A 21,059-nucleotide genomic window follows, 5' to 3' on the forward strand; every position below is an offset into this window, starting at 1 on the left:
TAATCTTTGGTCTGCTTGCTAGGGAGTTCTTAAGTACACAGCAATGTAGGTTTTCACCTTCTCCTTTTGTAAATACCAGCTTTAGCCAACAATAATAAGGTGCTTTTTAAGGCTTGGGTTTCACAGCTCCTATTTCTCATGTGGACTCCTCCTGTGGAGTTTTACTTAAATTAAGTTAATATTTATTAAATGTAAAATATTGTGCATTATTCTTTTGCATTTGTGATGTTTGGCTAATCCTTTTTTAAAAGCATTTAGGATTTAAGTCACATAATCAAAGTAGATTTAAAAATGAAACTAACACAGGAAAAATGGGTTAAATTATGCTGATGATGCATGCTGATGATGTGTACTTTGAAAAGAATTTGAATTTGGAATTTGTTGTCAAAGTTAAAGCTATCTATCCTTTTATATATTAATGCCTCTAATAGTGCTTTAGTATAAATAGAATATTTTGTGTACAATTCAGATGGATCACAGATGTTTTGTGGTCTGTGCTGCACTGTCGAGGGAAGCTTGATTAACTAACTCTCTCAAATGATCTGCTCTTGTACTATCGTGTCTCTAGAGTACAATGGTCAACATGGTCACAAAACCAGGCTTCTTTTACCCCAATGGGAAGCATATTTAGTGGGAGGCAAGTATGGTATTTATAATTTAGAGGGGAGAGGATGTTCTCATTCCAGAAAGCACACAGAATTTATCTGGTCCAATATAAATCATTGTTACATTTTAAATTAATATTTTAAATCTTAAATGCATAAATCTGTTCAACTTTTTTTTCAATTCCCGAATCACCATATATATAATATACACATTTAATGTTCAGACACGTTATTGAGCAATCAAATATTTTTGTAGTGACCACTGAATTTTAAAAAAAAAATAATGTCCAGTAGTGTCAACGTAATGATATTGCTACTTGTATCACACTTGTCAGTAAAGTAGGACATGGGACAAATTGACTACACAGCACTTTACTTGAGCTGTGCTAAGCTTTTTTTTCTTGGCACTGGCAAATGTTTTCATAATTAAAATAAACTAGCGCCTCATTTGCCAATGTTTAGTGAAATATGCTTGTAGGTGTTTTCATATCCAAGAGCTCCTGAGTAATTGTAGGGTGGGTGATTGTGAGGGGATGCTATCTATGAAACAAAGAACTTTGTGTTGAAAGCTGGAATGGCAGGCCCACGTCAGCTAAATATCTCTGAAGCAATGTTCATCAAGCAAAGACCTCCCAGATCTAAAAGCTATTGTCTGATTTTAATTTTATGGACATCAGGTTTTTAGATATTTAGAAATGTTGAAAATGCATATTAAACTGAGCTTAATGCATTTAGTGACAAGTTATTGTTCTTGTTGTTAAAAATGTTTCCCCATGAAGTTTAGTGCTTTGTATCAGTGCTGGAGGAAATAATGGGAAACAGATCCTCTGTTATAACTATCACTTTTTTTGTTGGAGACTATATTGCCATCTAGTGGTCACAGTTTGATACTTATTTACAACTATAAAAAAATCTATGGTATATTGTATTGAATGAACAACCTTAAACCTGTGTGTGAAAGCTTAATTTGAAATAAACTGTTTTTTTTTTTTAAGGAAATAACAAGGGCTGGCACGGTCCACGCTAGGGGACAGGCTAAGAAGTAACACATCAGGTACATCTTCAGGTAATTTACAGCAAATCACTGCAAACATTTTCAGGTACCAAGAAATACTAAGCACTTTTTTATGGTTTATAACCTAACTGCTTTGCAGAAAAATTGCTTATGCTCATTTGAACTCACTCAACTTGAAACTGTATAATAGTCAACATATACCTCATATATTTGGTATTGTATAACAGTTACTATGTTTCACTGTGTTTTATTGTGTAATGTTTTATCATTTATCTTTTTTTTTTTAGGATGGCTGATGAGCAGGACACAAGGGAAGTGCTTTTCCCACAGTGGATGGGCCCTGATAAGCATGGGCTCACCATTGAACAAAAAGGTCAAGGAGAGATTTTTGTCAAAGAGGTGAAAGATGAGTCCCCTGCTGCACATACTGGGAATGTATATGAAGGTATGTAGTCAAAATAGTGATGCAATTTGCAAACATTCAGAAAACCTAATTTTCTAATGTTTTGATTGTCTGAACAACATTTGCCACTGCCCTTTTTGGTGTTGGATTATGCTATTGTAGTTCCTCCAAACATAATTTATCTATTTTGAACCATTTAGTTTTAACTTAATACTGCCCTTTGTCACAGGTGACCAGATTGTCGGGGCCACCATTTACTTTGACAACATGAGCTCAGAAGAAACAGCTGAACTACTAAAGACTCTAAACCAACATAAGGTTGGACTAAAATTACAAAACAAGACTGGAGACAAGTCACCTTGCCGTTCTCCAATGGGGACATTGTCATGGGAAGGACGTGGAGGGTTAGGAGGCTCTAGTTCAGACATTTTCCTAGTAAGGTGGCATCAGTGTTGGTCTATGATTTATATAAGGCTATGAAAATGTGAATCAGTTATTTTAAAGTGTTGTCATTCAGCATTGGAACCAATGTATAAGAACAAATATATAATGCGTAGATTTTAGTATGGTCAGTTTTTCAGTATTTAAAAAAAACTTTTTTATTTACAGATTTCGATAATTAAAATATCATCAGAAAGCTGATTTATTTCACTAATTCCATTCAAAAAGTGAAACTTGTATATTATATTCATTCATTACACACAGACTGATATATTTAAAATGTTTATTTATTTTAATTTTGAAGATTATAACTGACAACTAAGGAAAATCCCAAATTCAGTATCTCAGAAAATTAGAATATAACTTAAGACCAATAGAAAGAAAGGATTTTTAGAAATTTTGGTCCAACTAAAAAGTATGAACATGAAAAGTATGAGCATGTACAGCACTCAGTACTTAGTTGGGTCTCCTTTTGCCTCAATTACTGCAGCAATGCGGCGTGGCATGGAGTCGATCAGTCTGTGGCACTGCTCAGGTGTTATGAGAGCCCAGGTTGCTCTGATAGTGGCCTTCAGCTCTTCTGCATTCTTGGGTCTGGCATATCGCATCTTCCTCTTCACAATTCCGCATAGATTTTCTATGGGGTTAAGGTCAGGCGAGTTTGCTGGCCAAACAGGGGTTACCATGGTCCTTAAACCAGGTACTGGAAGCTTTGGCACTGTGTGTAGGGGCCAAGTTCTGTTGGAAAGTGAAATCTGCATCTCCATAAAGTTGGTCAGCAGCAGGAAGCATAAAGTGCTGTGTTGACCTTGGACCTCAGAAAACACAGTGGACCAACATCGGCAGATGACATGGCAACCCAAACCATCACTGACTGTGGAAACTTTACACAGGACCTCAAGCAACGTGAATTTTGTGCCTCTCCTCTCTTCCTCCAGACTCTGGTACCCTGATTTCCAAAGGAAATGCAAAATTTACTTTCAACATAACTGTGGACCACTCAGCAGCAGTCCAGTCCTTTTTGAAGCGAGACGCTTCTGACGCTGTCTGTTGTACAAGAGTGGCTTGACACAAAGAATGCGTCAGCTGAGTGGCAACAGGTGTCTTCAATATTGAACCTTTTGACAAAATTCACATTTTCTGAGATACTGAATTTGGGATTTTCCTTAGTTGTCAGTTATAAACATCAAAATTAAAAGAAGTAAACTTTTGAAATATATCAGTCTGTATGTAATGAATGAATATAATATTAGTGAGTGAAATAAATCAACTTTTTGATGATATTCTAATTATATGACCAGCACCTGTATGTATGTGTTTGTGTGTGTGTGTATATATATATATATATATATATATATGGCATATCATACTAATTTGTAATTTCCATTTCCTGTAGAGTGGGGATGACGAAGACTATAAAAGAATCTACACTAAGAAAATTAAACCAAGACTAAAGTCTGAGGATCTTGCTGAGGGTGTTGATGTATGCACAGAACGTCACAGCAGCACAAGCAGTGATGGTTGCACCATTACTACAATCACTCGTCGAATAACTACCTACACTGTGGATGTGCCTGGGGGGACTAGTCAGCAGATTGATCACTCAAGCCCTGAGTTCAAAATTCAGGTCTTGCAACATGAGCAGTCGGAGGGGGATACTACTCAGATCAGATTACCACATAGTAGCCTTGTTAGTGGTGTACACGGAGGTATAAAAATGGGTGACATATCTCTTAGCGGGCCCCATATGACTGGCTCCTCTGTGAAGCACTGTAGCACAGGATCTTCCAAAACAACAAGTGAATTAGATGGTAGTGGGAAAGAAATGACATCTAATGTGTCAGACACTGGACTGTCAGGTGGAAAAGGACAGTGGGGGATAAAACATTTTCAAAGGACTGAAGCTTCTGCAGGGAGTAGTGAACACTCTGGCAAAGTTACCATGGGCTTAGGCAAAGACGTGAAAAATATTTATTCTCCAAGTATGATGGGAGTAACTGAGCTTTCTACAGTGAAGGACTCTCATGTTTCAGGTTTTTCCATTAGTGGAGATACAGGGGACAGTATTGGGAGAGAATCTTTGTATAAATTTCATAAGGATGGGTCTGATGATAAAACCAAATTGTCTAAAGTTACCATAGATGTTCAGAGACCCAAGGAAAGTCCAAATGTAGAGGTGAATTTTAACAATCAAAATCTTAAAGATGTTAGTCAGAGAGGTTTTAGCATAACTGGGAATCAGGAAATTTCAGCTCAGGAACCTGATACAGTAGTAAGTCTCTCCAAAGCTGATGTTAAAATCACACCACCAGATATGAACATTAGAGGTCTGGAGCTTAAAATTGAAGGATATAAGGGTATGGTCAAAGATGTTAAATTTGATGTGCCGTCAAATACTGCTCAAAGAATTTCTATGCCAGATGTGGATTTGAACCTGAAAGGACAAAAAGCGAAAGGAGATTTGTCTGCTCCAAATGTTGAGGGAGTCAAAGGTGACTTTACTGTTCCAAAAGTCAAAATACCCTCATTTGGAATAAAAACTTCAGAAATGAAGGGTCCTGATGTTGATGCAAATCTTGCCAAAGTCAAAATGGAGATTAAAACACAAGATGTGGATATGAATACTCCAGGCCTTAACATTGTGAGATCTGAAGGAAAAGTTAAAGATCCCAAAATCAAAATGCCACCAATCTCTGGTCCTAAGATTTCAGTGTCTGACATGAACTTAAATGTAAAAGGGTCAACACTGAAAGATGACATCAACGTGTCTACTCCAAAAGTGGAAGGAGATGTTAAGGCACCTAAGATTGAAGGTCCAGAACTTCAAGGTACTGATGGTGGTTTTAAAATACCAAAAATCAAAATGCCTTCATTTGGAATCCATGCTTCAAATGTGGAGGGCCCTGATGTTGATGTAAATCTTCCCAAGGCTGACATGAAAATCAAAAGTCCAGAGCTTGACATTAATGGATGTGAGGGAAAAATCAACGGCTCCAAATTCAAAATGTCTATGCCAGATGTTGACCTCAATCTGAAAGGTCCAAAACTGAAAGGTGATGTAGATGTTTCTGTTCCAAAAGTGGAAGGAGATATTAAAGCACCAAAAGCTGAGATAGAACGCCCAGACATAGAAGGACCTGAGAGTGGATTTAAGATGCCAAAGAGCAAAATGCCATCATTTGGAATGAAAGGTCCAAAAGTGGACCTGAAAGGTCCAAAACTGAAAGGTGATCTTGATGTGTCCATTCCCAAAGTGGAAGGAGATCTTAAAGCACCAAAAGTTGAGATTGAAGGCCCAGACATTGAAGGACCTGATGGTCGTTTTAAGATGCCAAAATTCCACATGCCATCATTCGGAATGAAGGGTCCAAAAGTGGAGGGTCCAGATGTCGATGTGAAAATCCCTGAATCCGATATTGAAGTTCATGCACCAGATGTGGATATCAAAGCTCCAGAGTTAGACATTGAAGGACCTGAGGGAAAAATCAAGGGCCCCAAATTCAAGATCCCATCAATCTCTGGCCCAAAGATTTCTATGCCAGATGTTGACTTCAACCTGAAAGGTCCAAAACTGAAAGGTGATGCTGACATGTCCATTCCCAAAGTGGAAGGAGAAATTAAAGCACCAAAAGTTGAAATTGAAGGCCCAGATATTGAAGGACATGAGGGAGGGTTTAAGATGCCAAAAATGAAAGTGCCATTATTCGGAGTGAAGGGTCCAAAAGTGGAGGGTCCAGATGTTGATGTGAAAATCCCTACAGCTGATATTGGAGTTAAGGCTCCAGATGTGGATATCAAAGCTCCAGAGTTAGACATTGAAGGATCTGAGGGAAAAATCAAGGGCCCCAAATTCAAGATCCCATCAATCTCTGGCCCAAAGATTTCTACGCCAGATGTTGACTTCAACCTGAAAGGTCCAAAACTGAAAGGGGATGTTGACATGTCCATTCCCAAAGTGGAAAGAGATCTTAAAGCACCAAAAGTTGAGATTGAAGGCCCAGACATTGAAGGACCTGATGGTCATTTTAAGATGCCAAAATTCCACATGCCATCATTCGGAATGAAAAGTACAAAAGTGAAGTGTCCAGATGTTGATGTGAAAATCCCTGAAGCTGATATTGAAGTTAAAGCACCAGATGTGAATATCAATGCTCCAGAGTTAGACATTGAAGGACCTGAGGCAAAAATCAAGGGCCCCAAGTTCAAGATCCCATCAATCTCTGGCCCAAAGATTTCTATGCCAGATGTTGACTTCAACTTGAAAGGTCCAAAACTGAAAGGCGATGTTGACGTGTCCATTCCCAAAGTGGAAGGAGAAATTAAAGCACCAAAAGTTGAAATTGAAGGCCCAGATATTGAAGGACCTGAGGGAGGGTTTAAGATGCCAAAAATGAAAATGCCATCATTTGGAGTGAAGGGTCCAAAAGTGGAGGGACCAGATGTTGATGTGAAAATCCCAAAAGCCGAAATTGAAGTTAATGCACCAGATATGGATATCAATGCTCCGGAGTTATACATTGATGGACCTGAGGGAAAAATCAAGGGCCCCAAATTCAAGATCCCATCAATCTCTGGCCCAAAGATTTCTAAGCCAGATGTTGACTTCAACCTGAAAGGTCCAAAACTGAAAGGTGATGTTGACGTGTCCATTCCTAAAGTGGAAGGAGATCTTAAAGCACCAAAAGTTGAGATTGAAGGCCCAGAAAATGAAGGATGTGAGGGTGGGTTTAAGATGCCAAAGTTCCGCATGCCATCATTTGGAATGAAGGGTCCAAAAGTGGAGGGTCCAGATGTTGATGTGAAAATCCCTAAAGCCGATATTGAAGTCATGGCACCAGAAGTAGACATCAAAGCTCCAGAGTTAGACATTGAAGGACCTGAGGGAAAAATCAAGGGCCCCAAATTCAAGATCCCATCAATCTCTGGCCCAAAGATTTCTATGCCAGATGTTGATTTCAACCTGAAAGGTCCAAAACTGAAAGGCGATGTTGACGTATCCATTCCTAAAGTGGAAGGAGATCTTAAAGCACCAAAAGTTGAGATTGAAGGCCCAGACATTGAAGGGCCTGATGGTCGTTTTAAGATGCCAGAGTTCCACATGCCATCATTCGGAATGAAGGGTCCAAAAGTGGAGAGTCCAGATGTTGATGTGAAAATCCCTAAAGCTGATATTAAAGTTAATGCACCAGATATGGATATCAATGCTCCAGAGTTAGACATTGAAGGACCTGAGGGAAAAATCAAGGGCCCCAAATTCAAGATCCCATCAATCTCTGGCCCCAAGATTTCTATGCCAGATGTTGACTTCAACCTGAGAGGTCCAAAACTGAAAGGTGATGTTGACATATCCATTCCTAAAGTGGAAGGAGATCTTAAAGCACCAAAAGTTGAGATTGAAGGCCCAGACATTGAAGGACCTGATGGTCATTTTAAGATGCCAAAGTTCCACATGCCATCATTTGGAATGAAGGGTCCAAAAGTGGAGGGTCCAGATGTTGATGTGAAAATCCCTAAAGCTGATATTGGAGTTAAGGCTCCAGATATGGACATCAAAGCTCCAGAGTTAGACATTGAAGGACCTGAGGGAAAAATCAAGGGCCCCAAATTCAAGATCCCATCAATCTCTGGCCCAAAGATTTATATGCCAGATGTTGACTTCAACCTGAAAGGTCCAAAACTGAAAGGTGATGTTGACATGTCCATTCCCAAAGTCAAAAGAGATCTTAAAGCACCAAAAGTTGAGATTGAAGGCCCAGACATTGAAGGATCTGATGGTCATTTTAAGATGCCAAAATTCCACATGCCATCATTCGGAATGAAAGGTACAAAAGTGAAGGGTCCAGATGTTGATGTGAAAATCCCTAAAGCTGATATTGAAGTTAATGCACCAGAACTGGACATCAAAGCTCCAGAGTTAGACATTGAAGGACCTGGGGGAAAAATCAAGGGCCCCAAGTTCAAGATCTCATCAATCTCTGGCCCAAAGATTTCTATGCCAGATGTTGACTTCAACCTGAAAGGTCCAAAACTGAAAGGTGATGTTGACGTGTCCATTCCCAAAGTGGAAGGAGAAATTAAAGCACCAAAAGTTGAAATTGAAGGCCCAGATATTGAAGGACCTGAGGGAGGGTTTAAGATGCCAAAAATGAAAATGCCATCATTCGGAGTGAAGGGTCCAAAAGTGGAGGGTCCAGATGTTGATGTGAAAATCCCTAAAGCTGATATTGAAGTTAATGCACCAGAACTGGACATCAAAGCTCCAGAGTTAGACATTGAAGGACCTGAGGGAAAAATCAAGGGCCCCAAATTCAAGATGCCAACAGTGTCTGGTCCAAAGATGTCTATGCCAGATGTTGACTTCAACCTGAAAGGTCCAAAACTGAAAGGAGATGTTGACGTGTCCATTCCTAAAGTGGAAGGAGAAATTAAAGCACCAAAAGTTGAGATTGAAGGCCCAGAAAATGAAGGACGTGAGGGTGGTTTTAAGATACCAAAGTTCCACATGCCATCATTTGGAATGAAGGGTACAAAAGTGAAGGGTCCAGATGTTGATGTGAAAATCCCTAAAGCTGATATTGAAGTTAATGCACCAGATTTGGATATCAAAGCTCCTGAGTTAGACATTGAAGTACCTGAGGGAAAAATCAAGGGCCCCAAGTTCAAGATCCCATCAATCTCTGGTCCAAAGCTTTCTATGCCAGACTTTGACTTCAACCTGAAAGGTCCAAAACTGAAAGGTGATATTGATGTGTCCATTCCCAAAGTGGAAGGAGACCTTAAAGCACCAAAAGTTGAGATTGAAGGCCCAGACATCGAAGGACCTGATGGTCGTTTTAAGATGCCAAAATTCCACATGCCATCATTCGGAGTGAAGGGTCCAAAAGTGGAGGGTCCAGATGTCCATGTGAAAATCCCTAAAGCCGATATTGAAGTTAATGCACCAGATGTGGAAATCAAAGCTCCAGAGTTAGACATTGAAGGACCTGAGGGAAAAATCAAGGGCCCCAAATTCAAGATCCCATCAATCTCTGGCCCAAAGATTTCTATGCCAGATGTTGACTTCAACCTGAAAGGTCCAAAACTGAAAGGTGACGTTGACGTGTCCATTCCCAAAGTGGAAGGAGATCTTAAAGCACCAAAAGTTGAGATTGAAGGCCCAGACATTGAAGGACCTGATGGTCGTTTTAAGAAGCCAAAATTCCGCATGCCATCATTTGGAATGAAGGGTCCAAAAGTCGAGGGTCCAGATGTTGATGTGAAAATCCCTAAAGCTGATATTGAAGTTAATGCACCAGATGTGGATTTCAAAGCTCCTGAGTTAGACATTGAAGGACCTGAGGGAAAAATCAAGGGCCCCAAGTTCAAGATCCCATCAATCGTTGGCCCAAAGATTTCTATGCCAGATGTTGACTTCAACCTGAAAGGTCCAAAAATGAAAGGTGATGTTGACGTGTCCATTCCCAAAGTGGAAGGAGATCTTAAAGCACCAAAAGTTGAGATTGAAGGCCCAGACGTTGAAGGACCTGATGGTCATTTTAAGATGCCAAAATTCCACATGCCATCATTCGGAATGAAGGGTCCAAAAGTGGAGGGTCCAGATGTCGATGTGAAAATCCCTAAAGCCGTTATTGAAGTTCATGCACCAGATATGGATATCAAAGCTTCAGAGTTAGACATTGAAGGACCTGAGGGAAAAATCAAGGGCCCCAAGTTCAAGATCCCATCAATCTCTGGCCCAAAGATTTCTATGCCAGATGTTGACTTCAACCTGAAAGGTCCAAAACTGAAAGGTGATGTTGACGTGTCCATTCCCAAAGTGGAAGGAGATCTTAAAGCACCAAAAGTTGAGATTGAAGGCCCAGACGTTGAAGGACCTGATGGTCATTTTAAGATGCCAAAATTCCACATGCCATCATTCGGAATGAAGGGTCCAAAAGTGGAGGGTCCAGATGTTGATGTGAAAATCCCTGAAGCCAATATTGAAGTTAATGCACCAGATGTGGATATCAAAGCTCCAGAGTTGGACATTGAAGGACCTGAGGGAAAAATCAAGGGCCCCAAATTTAAGATCCCATCAATCTCTGGCCCAAAGATTTCTATGCCAGATGTTGACTTCAACCTGAAAGGTCCAAAACTGAAAGGTGATGTTGACATGTCCATTCCCAAAGTGGAAGGAGATCTTAAAGCACCAAAAGTTGAGATTGAAGGCCCAGACATTGAAGGACCTGAGGGTCACTTTAAGATGCCAAAGTTCCGCATGCCATCATTCGGAATGAAGGGTCCAAAAGTGGAGGGTCCAGATGTTGATGTGAAAATCCCTAAAGCCAATATTGAAGTTAAGGCTCCAGATGTGGATTTCAAAGCTCCAGAGTTAGACATTGAAGGACCTGAGGGAAAAATCAAGGGCCCCAAATTCAAGATCCCATCAATCTCTGGCCCAAAGATTTCTATGCCAGATGTTGACTTCAACCTGAAAGGTCCAAAACTGAAAGGTGATATTGACATGTCCATTCCCAAAGTGGAAGGAGATCTTAAAGCACCAAAAGTTGAGATTGAAGGCCCAGACATTGAAGGACCTGATGGTCATTTTAAGATGCCAAAGTTCCACATGCCATCATTCGGAATGAAGGGTCCAAAAGTGGAGGGTCCAGATGTTGATGTGAAAATCCCTAAAGCTGATATTGGAGTTAAGGCTCCAGATTTGGACATCAATGCTCCAGAGTTACACATTGAAGGACCTGAGGGAAAAATCAAGGGCCCCAAATTCAAGATCCCATCAATCTCTGGCCCAAATATTTCTATGCCAGATGTTGACTTCAACCTGAAAGGTCCAAAACTGAAAGGTGATGTTGACGTGTCCATTCCCAAAGTGGAAGGAGATCTTGAAGCACCAAAAGTTGAGATTGAAGGCCCAGACATTGAAGGACATGATGGTCGTTTTAAGAAGCCAAAATTCCGCATGCCATCATTTGGAATGAAGGGTCCAAAAGTCGAGGGTCCAGATGTTGATGTGAAAATCCCTAAAGCTGATATTGAAGTTAATGCACCAGATGTGGATTTCAAAGCTCCTGAGTTAGACATTGAAGGACCTGAGGGAAAAATCAAGGGCCCCAAGTTCAAGATCCCATCAATCGTTGGCCCAAAGATTTCTATGCCAGATGTTGACTTCAACCTGAAAGGTCCAAAAATGAAAGGTGATGTTGACGTGTCCATTCCCAAAGTGGAAGGAGATCTTAAAGCACCAAAAGTTGAGATTGAAGGCCCAGACGTTGAAGGACCTGATGGTCATTTTAAGATGCCAAAATTCCACATGCCATCATTCGGAATGAAGGGTCCAAAAGTGGAGGGTCCAGATGTCGATGTGAAAATCCCTAAAGCCGTTATTGAAGTTCATGCACCAGATATGGATATCAAAGCTTCAGAGTTAGACATTGAAGGACCTGAGGGAAAAATCAAGGGCCCCAAGTTCAAGATCCCATCAATCTCTGGCCCAAAGATTTCTATGCCAGATGTTGACTTCAACCTGAAAGGTCCAAAACTGAAAGGTGATGTTGACGTGTCCATTCCCAAAGTGGAAGGAGATCTTAAAGCACCAAAAGTTGAGATTGAAGGCCCAGACGTTGAAGGACCTGATGGTCATTTTAAGATGCCAAAATTCCACATGCCATCATTCGGAATGAAGGGTCCAAAAGTGGAGGGTCCAGATGTTGATGTGAAAATCCCTGAAGCCAATATTGAAGTTAATGCACCAGATGTGGATATCAAAGCTCCAGAGTTGGACATTGAAGGACCTGAGGGAAAAATCAAGGGCCCCAAATTTAAGATCCCATCAATCTCTGGCCCAAAGATTTCTATGCCAGATGTTGACTTCAACCTGAAAGGTCCAAAACTGAAAGGTGATGTTGACATGTCCATTCCCAAAGTGGAAGGAGATCTTAAAGCACCAAAAGTTGAGATTGAAGGCCCAGACATTGAAGGACCTGAGGGTCACTTTAAGATGCCAAAGTTCCGCATGCCATCATTCGGAATGAAGGGTCCAAAAGTGGAGGGTCCAGATGTTGATGTGAAAATCCCTAAAGCCAATATTGAAGTTAAGGCTCCAGATGTGGATTTCAAAGCTCCAGAGTTAGACATTGAAGGACCTGAGGGAAAAATCAAGGGCCCCAAATTCAAGATCCCATCAATCTCTGGCCCAAAGATTTCTATGCCAGATGTTGACTTCAACCTGAAAGGTCCAAAACTGAAAGGTGATATTGACATGTCCATTCCCAAAGTGGAAGGAGATCTTAAAGCACCAAAAGTTGAGATTGAAGGCCCAGACATTGAAGGACCTGATGGTCATTTTAAGATGCCAAAGTTCCACATGCCATCATTCGGAATGAAGGGTCCAAAAGTGGAGGGTCCAGATGTTGATGTGAAAATCCCTAAAGCTGATATTGGAGTTAAGGCTCCAGATTTGGACATCAATGCTCCAGAGTTACACATTGAAGGACCTGAGGGAAAAATCAAGGGCCCCAAATTCAAGATCCCATCAATCTCTGGCCCAAATATTTCTATGCCAGATGTTGACTTCAACCTGAAAGGTCCAAAACTGAAAGGTGATGTTGACGTGTCCATTCCCAAAGTGGAAGGAGATCTTGAAGCACCAAAAGTTGAGATTGAAGGCCCAGACATTGAAGGACATGAGGGTCACTTTAAGATGCCAAAGTTCCGCATGCCATCATTCGGAATGAAGGGTCCAAAAGTGGAGGTTCCAGATGTTGATGTGAAAATCCCTAAAGCCGATATTGGAGTTAAGGCTCCAGATGTGGACATCAATGATCCAGAGTTACACATTGAAGGACCTGAGGGAAAAACCAAGGGCCCCAAATTCAAGATCCCATCGATCTCTGGCCCAAATATTTCTATGCCAGATGTTGACTTCAACCTGAAAGGTCCAAAACTGAAAGGTGATGTTGACGTGTCCATTCCCAAAGTGGAAGGAGATCTTAAAGCACCAAAAGTTGAGATTGAAGGCCCACACATTGAAGGACCTGATGGTCGTTTTAAGATGCCAAAATTCCACATGCCATCATTCGGAATGAAGGGTCCAAAAGAGGAGGGTCCAGATGTTGATGTGAAAATCCCTAAAGTTGATATTGAAGTTAATGCACCAGATGTGGATATCAAAGCTCCAGAGTTAGAAATTGAAGGACCTGAGGGAAAAATCAAGGGCCCCAAATTTAACATGCCATCAATCTCTGGTCCAAAGCTTTCTATGCCAGACTTTGACTTCAACCTGAAAGGTCCAAAACTGAAAGGTGATATTGATGTGTCCATTCCCAAAGTGGAAGGAGATCTTAAAGCACCAAAAGTTGAGATTGAAGGCCCAGACATTGAAGGACCTCAGGGTCGCTTTAAGATGCCAAAGTTCCGCATGCCATCATTTGGAATGAAGGGTCCAAAAATGGAGGGACCAGATGTTGATGTGAAAATCCCTAAAGCCGATATTGAAGTTAATGCGCCAGATTTGGATATCAAAGCTCCAGAGTTAGACATTGAAGGACCTGAGGGAAAAATCAAGGGCCCCAAATTCAAGATCCCATCAATCTCTGGCCCAAAGATTTCTATGCCAGATGTTGACTTCAACCTGAAAGGTCCAAAACTGAAAGGTGATATTGACGTGTCCATTCCCAAAGTGGAAGGAGATCTTAAAGCACCAAAAGTTGAGATTGAAGGCTCAGACATTGAAGGACTTGATGGTCGTTTTAAGATGCCAAAGTTCCACATGCCATCATTCGGAATGAAGGGTCCAAAAGTGGAGGGTCCAGATGTTGATGTGAAAATCCCTAAAGCTGATGTTGGAGTTAAGGCTCCAGATATGGACATCCACGCTCCAGAGTTACACATTGAAGGACCTGAGGGAAAAATCAAGGGCCCCAAATTCAAGATCCCATCAATCTCTGGCCCAAATATTTCTATGCCAAATGTTGACTTCAACCTGAAAGGTCCAAATCTGAAAGGTGATGTTGACTTGTCCATTCCCAAAGTGGAAGGAGATCTTAAAGCACCAAAAGTTGAGATTGAAGGCCCAGACATTGAAGGACCTGATGGTCGTTTTAAGATGCCAAAATTCCACATGCCATCATTCGGAATGAAGGGTCCAAAAGTGGAGGGTCCAGATGTTGATGTTAAAATCCCTAAAGTTGATATTGAAGTTAATGCACCAGATGTGGATATGAAAGCTCCAGAGTTAGAAATTGAAGGACCTGAGGGAAAAATCAAGGGCCCCAAATTTAACATGCCATCAATCTCTAGTCCAAAGCTTTCTATGCCAGATTTTGACTTCAACCTGAAAGGTCCAAAACTGAAAGGTGATATTGATGTGTCCATTCCCAAAGTGGAAGGAGATCTTGAAGCACCAAAAGTTGAGATTGAAGGCCCAGACATTGAAGGACATGAGGGTCGCTTTAAGATGCCAAAGTTCCGCATGCCATCATTCGGAATGAAGGGTCCAAAAGTGGAGGTTCCAGATGTTGATGTGAAAATCCCTAAAGCCGATATTGGAGTTAAGGCTCCAGATGTGGACATCAATGATCCAGAGTTACACATTGAAGGACCTGAGGGAAAAACCAAGGGCCCCAAATTCAAGATCCCATCGATCTCTGGCCCAAATATTTCTATGCCAGATGTTGACTTCAACCTGAAAGGTCCAAAACTGAAAGGTGATGTTGACGTGTCCATTCCCAAAGTGGAAGGAGATCTTAAAGCACCAAAAGTTGAGATTGAAGGCCCACACATTGAAGGACCTGATGGTCGTTTTAAGATGCCAAAATTCCACATGCCATCATTCGGAATGAAGGGTCCAAAAGAGGAGGGTCCAGATGTTGATGTGAAAATCCCTAAAGTTGATATTGAAGTTAATGCACCAGATGTGGATATCAAAGCTCCAGAGTTAGAAATTGAAGGACCTGAGGGAAAAATCAAGGGCCCCAAATTTAACATGCCATCAATCTCTGGTCCAAAGCTTTCTATGCCAGACTTTGACTTCAACCTGAAAGGTCCAAGACTGAAAGGTGATATTGATGTGTCCATTCCCAAAGTGGAAGGAGATCTTAAAGCACCAAAAGTTGAGATTGAAGGCCCAGACATTGAAGGACCTCAGGGTCGCTTTAAGATGCCAAAGTTCCGCATGCCATCATTTGGAATGAAGGGTCCAAAAGTGGAGGGACCAGATGTTGATGTGAAAATCCCTAAAGCCGATATTGAAGTTAATGCGCCAGATTTGGATATCAAAGCTCCAGAGTTAGACATTGAAGGACCTGAGGGAAAAATCAAGGGCCCCAAATTCAAGATCCCATCAATCTCTGGCCCAAAGATTTCTATGCCAGATGTTGACTTCAACCTGAAAGGTCCAAAACTGAAAGGTGATATTGACGTGTCCATTCCCAAAGTGGAAGGAGATCTTAAAGCACCAAAAGTTGAGATTGAAGGCTCAGACATTGAAGGACTTGATGGTCATTTTAAGATGCCAAAGTTCCACATGCCATCATTCGGAATGAAGGGTCCAAAAGTGGAGGGTCCAGATGTTGATGTGAAAATCCCTAAAGCTGATGTTGGAGTTAAGGCTCCAGATATGGACATCCACGCTCCAGAGTTACACATTGAAGGACCTGAGGGAAAAATCAAGGGCCCCAAATTCAAGATCCCATCAATCTCTGGCCCAAATATATCTATGCCAAATGTTGACTTCAACCTGAAAGGTCCAAATCTGAAAGGTGATGTTGACGTGTCCATTCCCAAAGTGGAAGGAGATCTTAAAGCACCAAAAGTTGAGATTGAAGGCCCAGACATTGAAGGACCTGATGGTCGTTTTAAGATGCCAAAATTCCACATGCCATCATTCGGAATGAAGGGTCCAAAAGTGGAGGGTCCAGATGTTGATGTGAAAATCCCTAAAGTTGATATTGAAGTTAATGCACCAGATGTGGATATCAAAGCTCCAGAGTTAGAAATTGAAGGACCTGAGGGAAAAATCAAGGGCCCCAAATTTAACATGCCATCAATCTCTGGTCCAAAGCTTTCTATGCCAGACTTTGACTTCAAAATGAAAGGTCCAAAACTGAAAGGTGATATTGACGTGTCCATTCCCAAAGTGGAAGGAGATCTTAAAGCACCAAAAGTTGAGATTGAAGGCCCAGACATTGAAGGACCTGATGATCGTTTTAAGATGCCAAAATTCCACATGCCATCATTCGGAATGAAGGGTCCAAAAGTGGAGGGTCCAGATGTCGATGTGAAAATCCCTAAATCCGATATTGAAGTTAATGCACCAGAACTGGACGTCAAAGCTCCCGAGTTAGACATTAAAGGACCTGAGGGAAAAATCAAGGGCCCCAAATTCAAGATCCCATCAATCTCTGGCCCAAAGATTTCTATGCCAGATGTTGACTTCAACCTGAAAGGTCCAAAACTGAAAGGTGATGTTGACATGTCCATTCCCAAAGTTGAAGGAGATCTTAAAGCACCAAAAGTTGAGATTGAAGGCCCAGACATTGAAGGACCTGATGGTCGTTTTAAGATGCCAAAGTTCCACATGCCATCATTTGGAATGAAGGGTCCAAAAGTGGAGGGTCCAGATGTTGATGTGAAAATCCCTAAAGTTGATATTGAAGTTAATGCACCAGATGTGGATATCAAAGCTCCAGAGTTAGAAATTGAAGGACCTGAGGGAAAAATCAAGGGCCCCAAATTTAACATGCCATCAATCTCTGGTCCAAAGCTTTCTATGCCAGACTTTGACTTCAACCTGAAAGGTCCAAAACTGAAAGGTGATATTGACATGTCCATTCCCAAAGTGGAAGGAGATCTTAAAGCACCAAAAGTTGAGATTGAAGGCCCAGACATTGAAAGAGCTGATGATCGTTTTAAGATGCCAAAATTCCACATGCCATCATTCGGAATGAAGGGTCCAAAAGTGGAGGGTCCAGATGTCGATGTGAAAGTCCCTAAAGCTGATATTGAAGTTAAGGCTCCAGATGTGGATATCAATGCTCCAGAGTTAGACATAGATTTGCCTGAAGGAAAAATCAAGGGCCCAAAAGTCAAGATGCCATCAGTATCTGGTCCTGAAGGTCTTAATGTTGAGGTTAATTTTCCAGAAACAAAAGTGAAAAAGCCAAAATTCAAAATGCCCAACTTTGGATTTAAAGGGTCAAAAATTGAAGGACCTGATGTTGATTTCAAACATCCGAAAGGACCTAAAGTGAAAGGTCAAGCAGGTGTCAGTTTGGAGGGTGATGTCTTCATGCCAAAATTGGAAGTTGATTCTTCAAGTGTAGAAGTTAAAAGTCCAGAGGGAGGATTCAAGATGCCAAAATTTAAAATGCCAAAATTTGGTTTTAAATCACCCAACGAAGAAATTGATGTCAGTGTACCTTGTGGTGATGTTGGTTTAAATTCACCTGATATTGACATCAAAACATGTGATCTTAAAGTTGAAGGACCTGAGGGACGAATCAAGGGCACCAAATTCAAAATGCCTTCTATATCTGGTACAAACATTTCTTTGCCAGATGTAGACTTAAACTTGAAAAGTCCAAAAGTCAAGAGTGATATTGATGTTTCTGGACCCAAGATTTCAGGGGACATAAAGGCTCCAAAGATGGATATTGAATGTCCTGATGTTGATGTAGAGGGCCCAGAAGGCGGTTTCAAAATGCCTAAAATGAAAATGCCATTATTTGGGTTCAAAGGTCCTAAATTGGAGGGCCCTGATATTGACATCAATCTCCCCAAAGCAAATGTTGACATTAAAGGAACTGAAATTGACATAAAAACTCCTGATCTTGACATTGAAGGACCTGAGGGGAAAATCAAAGGTGCCAAGTTCAACATGCCTTCCATATCAGGTCCAAAGATCTCTATGCCAGATGTCAACTTAAATCTTAAAGGCCCCAAATTCAAGGGTGATATGGATGTTTCTGTACCACAAATTTCAGGGGACATAAAAGCCCCAAAAGTGGGCATTGATGGTTCTGATGTTGATATAGAGGGCCCTGAAGGTGGCTTTAAAATGCCTAAAATCAAAATGCCATCATTTGGACTCAAAGGTCCTAAATTGGAGGGTCCAGATGTTGACATCAAAACTCCTGATTTTGACATTGAAGGACCTGAGGGGAAAATCAAAGGTCCAAAGTTCAACATGCCTTCCATATCAGGTCCAAAGATCTCTATGCCAGATGTCAACTTAAATCTTAAAAGCCCCAAAGTCAAGGGTGATTTGGATTTTTCTGTACCAAAGATTTCAGGGGACATAAAAGCTCCAAAAGTGGACATTGAAGGTCCTGATATTAATTTAGAGGGCCCAGAAGGTGACTTCAAAATGACATCATTTGGGCTCAAAGGTCCTAATGTGGAGGGCCCAGATGTTGACATTAGTCTTCCCAAAGCAGATGTTGACATTAAAGGACCTGAAATTGATGTTAAAGCTCCTGATATTGACATTGAAGGGCCCGATGGTGGTTTAAAACATGTTAGGCCCCTCAAATTCACAGGTCCCAACCTTGGAATAAAGCCTTCAGGTGGCAATCTTTTAATGCCCGAAAAAGATTTAGGCGCGAGTATCGATGTCAAAAGCCCCTATGTCAATATCAGTGGAACAGATGCAAATATCAAGGTGCCAAAAATGAAGAAATCTAAATTTTCACTTGGAGTTAAGAGCCCAAAACTGGATGCAGATATTCCTGATTCTGGTGGTAGTGCAGAAGGGCCTGATATAGATGTGAAAGAAAATAAGGGTAAATTCAAACTGTCTAAAGGGAAGGGAAAGTCTAAAACGTTTGATGGTGATATCAAGTTGGAGACAAATGAACCTGACCTACAGATGAAGTCAACCAAAGTAAAGAAACCTCTTTTTGGAAAGTTACATTTTCCTGATGTGGAATTTGACATCAAATCTCCAAAAGTTAAAGGTAGTTCATCTGCATCTGGAACTATAAAATCTAATGTTGATTTGCCTTCTGCAAGCCTTAAAACTGATATTCAGACACCAGATGCAGGTTTCAGTGGTCCCAATTTCCAAACAAAAGGGGAAAAAATCAAAATGCTAAACCTCGGCATTTCTGGCTCTGAGATAAAAACTCCTGAACTGGATGTTAGAGATGTATCATTAGATCTTCCAGAAAAATCTTTTAATTCCCAAGATGTCAGTGTAGCAGGATCAGGCATTAATGGAAAAAGCAGGGCTAACATTGACATAGAAGGAAAAATACAGGATGTTAGGTTGACAGTGCCTGCTGTAAATGTCCATGGTGGTGCTTTAGATGCTGATTTAAATCTCACTGAACAAAAAGGAGTAAAAGGCAGCATAGAAATACCAGGCTTTAATGTAAGAGGACAAAAAGGAGAGACTACATGTGGGCTAGACATGAAGCCAGATGCATCATTATCTGGTGTGATGGAGTACCAAGATGTTAATGTAACCTTTCCTAAAATCAAAGTACCAAAGTTTGGTGTTGCATTGCCTAAAGTAGGTTCAGGTGAATTGGCTGCTGGTTCTAAAGTTAGCTCCCAAAGTCTGGAAATGGAGAACACTGATATGAAAAGCAGTGGTGGAAAAGTGAAAGTCAAAATGCCAAAATTATTTACCAAATCTAAATCTAAAGGTGGTAGTGCAGGTGATCTGACTGTTGAGGGAGAAGAAATTGATGTTACCAGTAAAGGTGGTGCAAAGGTGTCTAACGAGTTTAGCCTTAGTTCTGGGGAATTGACAAGTGGCAAGTTAGCAGTAGAGGGAAGTTCTGGGTTTAAAGTTACACCAAAGAGTAAATCTGCCTCCCTTGACCTCTTAAAAAGAAAACCGCTTCACTCATCTTCTGTAAGTGATGAGGGAGGTTTAGCTTCCCCTGTTTCTGCTAAAGGCCACTTACAGACAGAGGGTGGCAATGTTTCAGTTGATGTTGGAGAAAAGGTTAAAGGCAAAAAAGGAAAGTTCAAGTTTGCTACAGTTGGAGGTTTTAGCTCAAAAAGTAAAGGTTCATATGAAGTGACAGATGAAAGCGAGGTTAGAATGGAGGGGGTTGGTGGAGTTGCTCAGTCTTCAAAGAAGTCCAGAATGTCATCATCATCTAGCAATGACAGTGGTTCAAAAAGCAGTTTTCGGTTACCACGACTTGAAATTGCGGTTTCCCCAAAGAAATAGTTTTCGCGCTATTATCTATACACAGCACATTCACATACACACTTTTCTCTTTCATTTAAACAAAAGTGCACTGCCATATTGATTGTTTTCAAAACTCCCACATATGTTCTTTAAAGGCTTTGATATATATATACAATTTTTTTATCACAATTTAGCTGTAAATAAGCCAAACATTTATGTAATTTTTATTTTGTTTTATAGATAGGAAATTCAAATCCAATCCAACAATGTGTGTAGTTAATATAAAAATCATCTGATAATTTGTTCTATTTTTGTACCTTTGAACATTTTTGGAACACTGTAAGCACTTTTTAAAATTGTCAGGACATTTAAATGCAAAAGGAATGATTTTAGTTAGATTTGAAAGAATTTTAAGACTTAATCTTCACATACATAATTAGTGCTGTATCATAT

The 21,059-nt window shown here is 40.7% G+C and overlaps 1 protein-coding gene across 2 annotated transcripts in view; it reads left to right on the forward strand.

Annotated features, from left to right (window-relative positions):
- LOC132113535 (neuroblast differentiation-associated protein AHNAK-like) overlaps positions 1–20,680 on the forward strand; it is a 29,559-nt gene extending 8,879 nt beyond the window's left edge. Inside the window, exons 2-5 of one of the 2 annotated variants that reach the window (XM_059521338.1) lie at positions 1,601–1,659; positions 1,908–2,065; positions 2,253–2,458; positions 3,861–20,680. In XM_059521338.1, coding sequence (XP_059377321.1) covers positions 1,909–2,065; positions 2,253–2,458; positions 3,861–20,645 — 17,148 coding nt within the window. In that variant the 5' untranslated portion in view covers positions 1,601–1,659; position 1,908 and the 3' untranslated portion in view covers positions 20,646–20,680. Of the gene's footprint in view, positions 1–1,600; positions 1,672–1,907; positions 2,066–2,252; positions 2,459–3,860 lie in introns of both variants that reach the window. The other variant, XM_059521337.1, reaches the window with a different exon arrangement.
- Positions 20,681–21,059: the final 379 nt, after the last annotated feature.

Source organism: Carassius carassius, chromosome 33 (assembly GCF_963082965.1).
Source record: "Carassius carassius chromosome 33, fCarCar2.1, whole genome shotgun sequence".
Classification (NCBI taxonomy): Eukaryota; Metazoa; Chordata; class Actinopteri; order Cypriniformes; family Cyprinidae; genus Carassius; species Carassius carassius.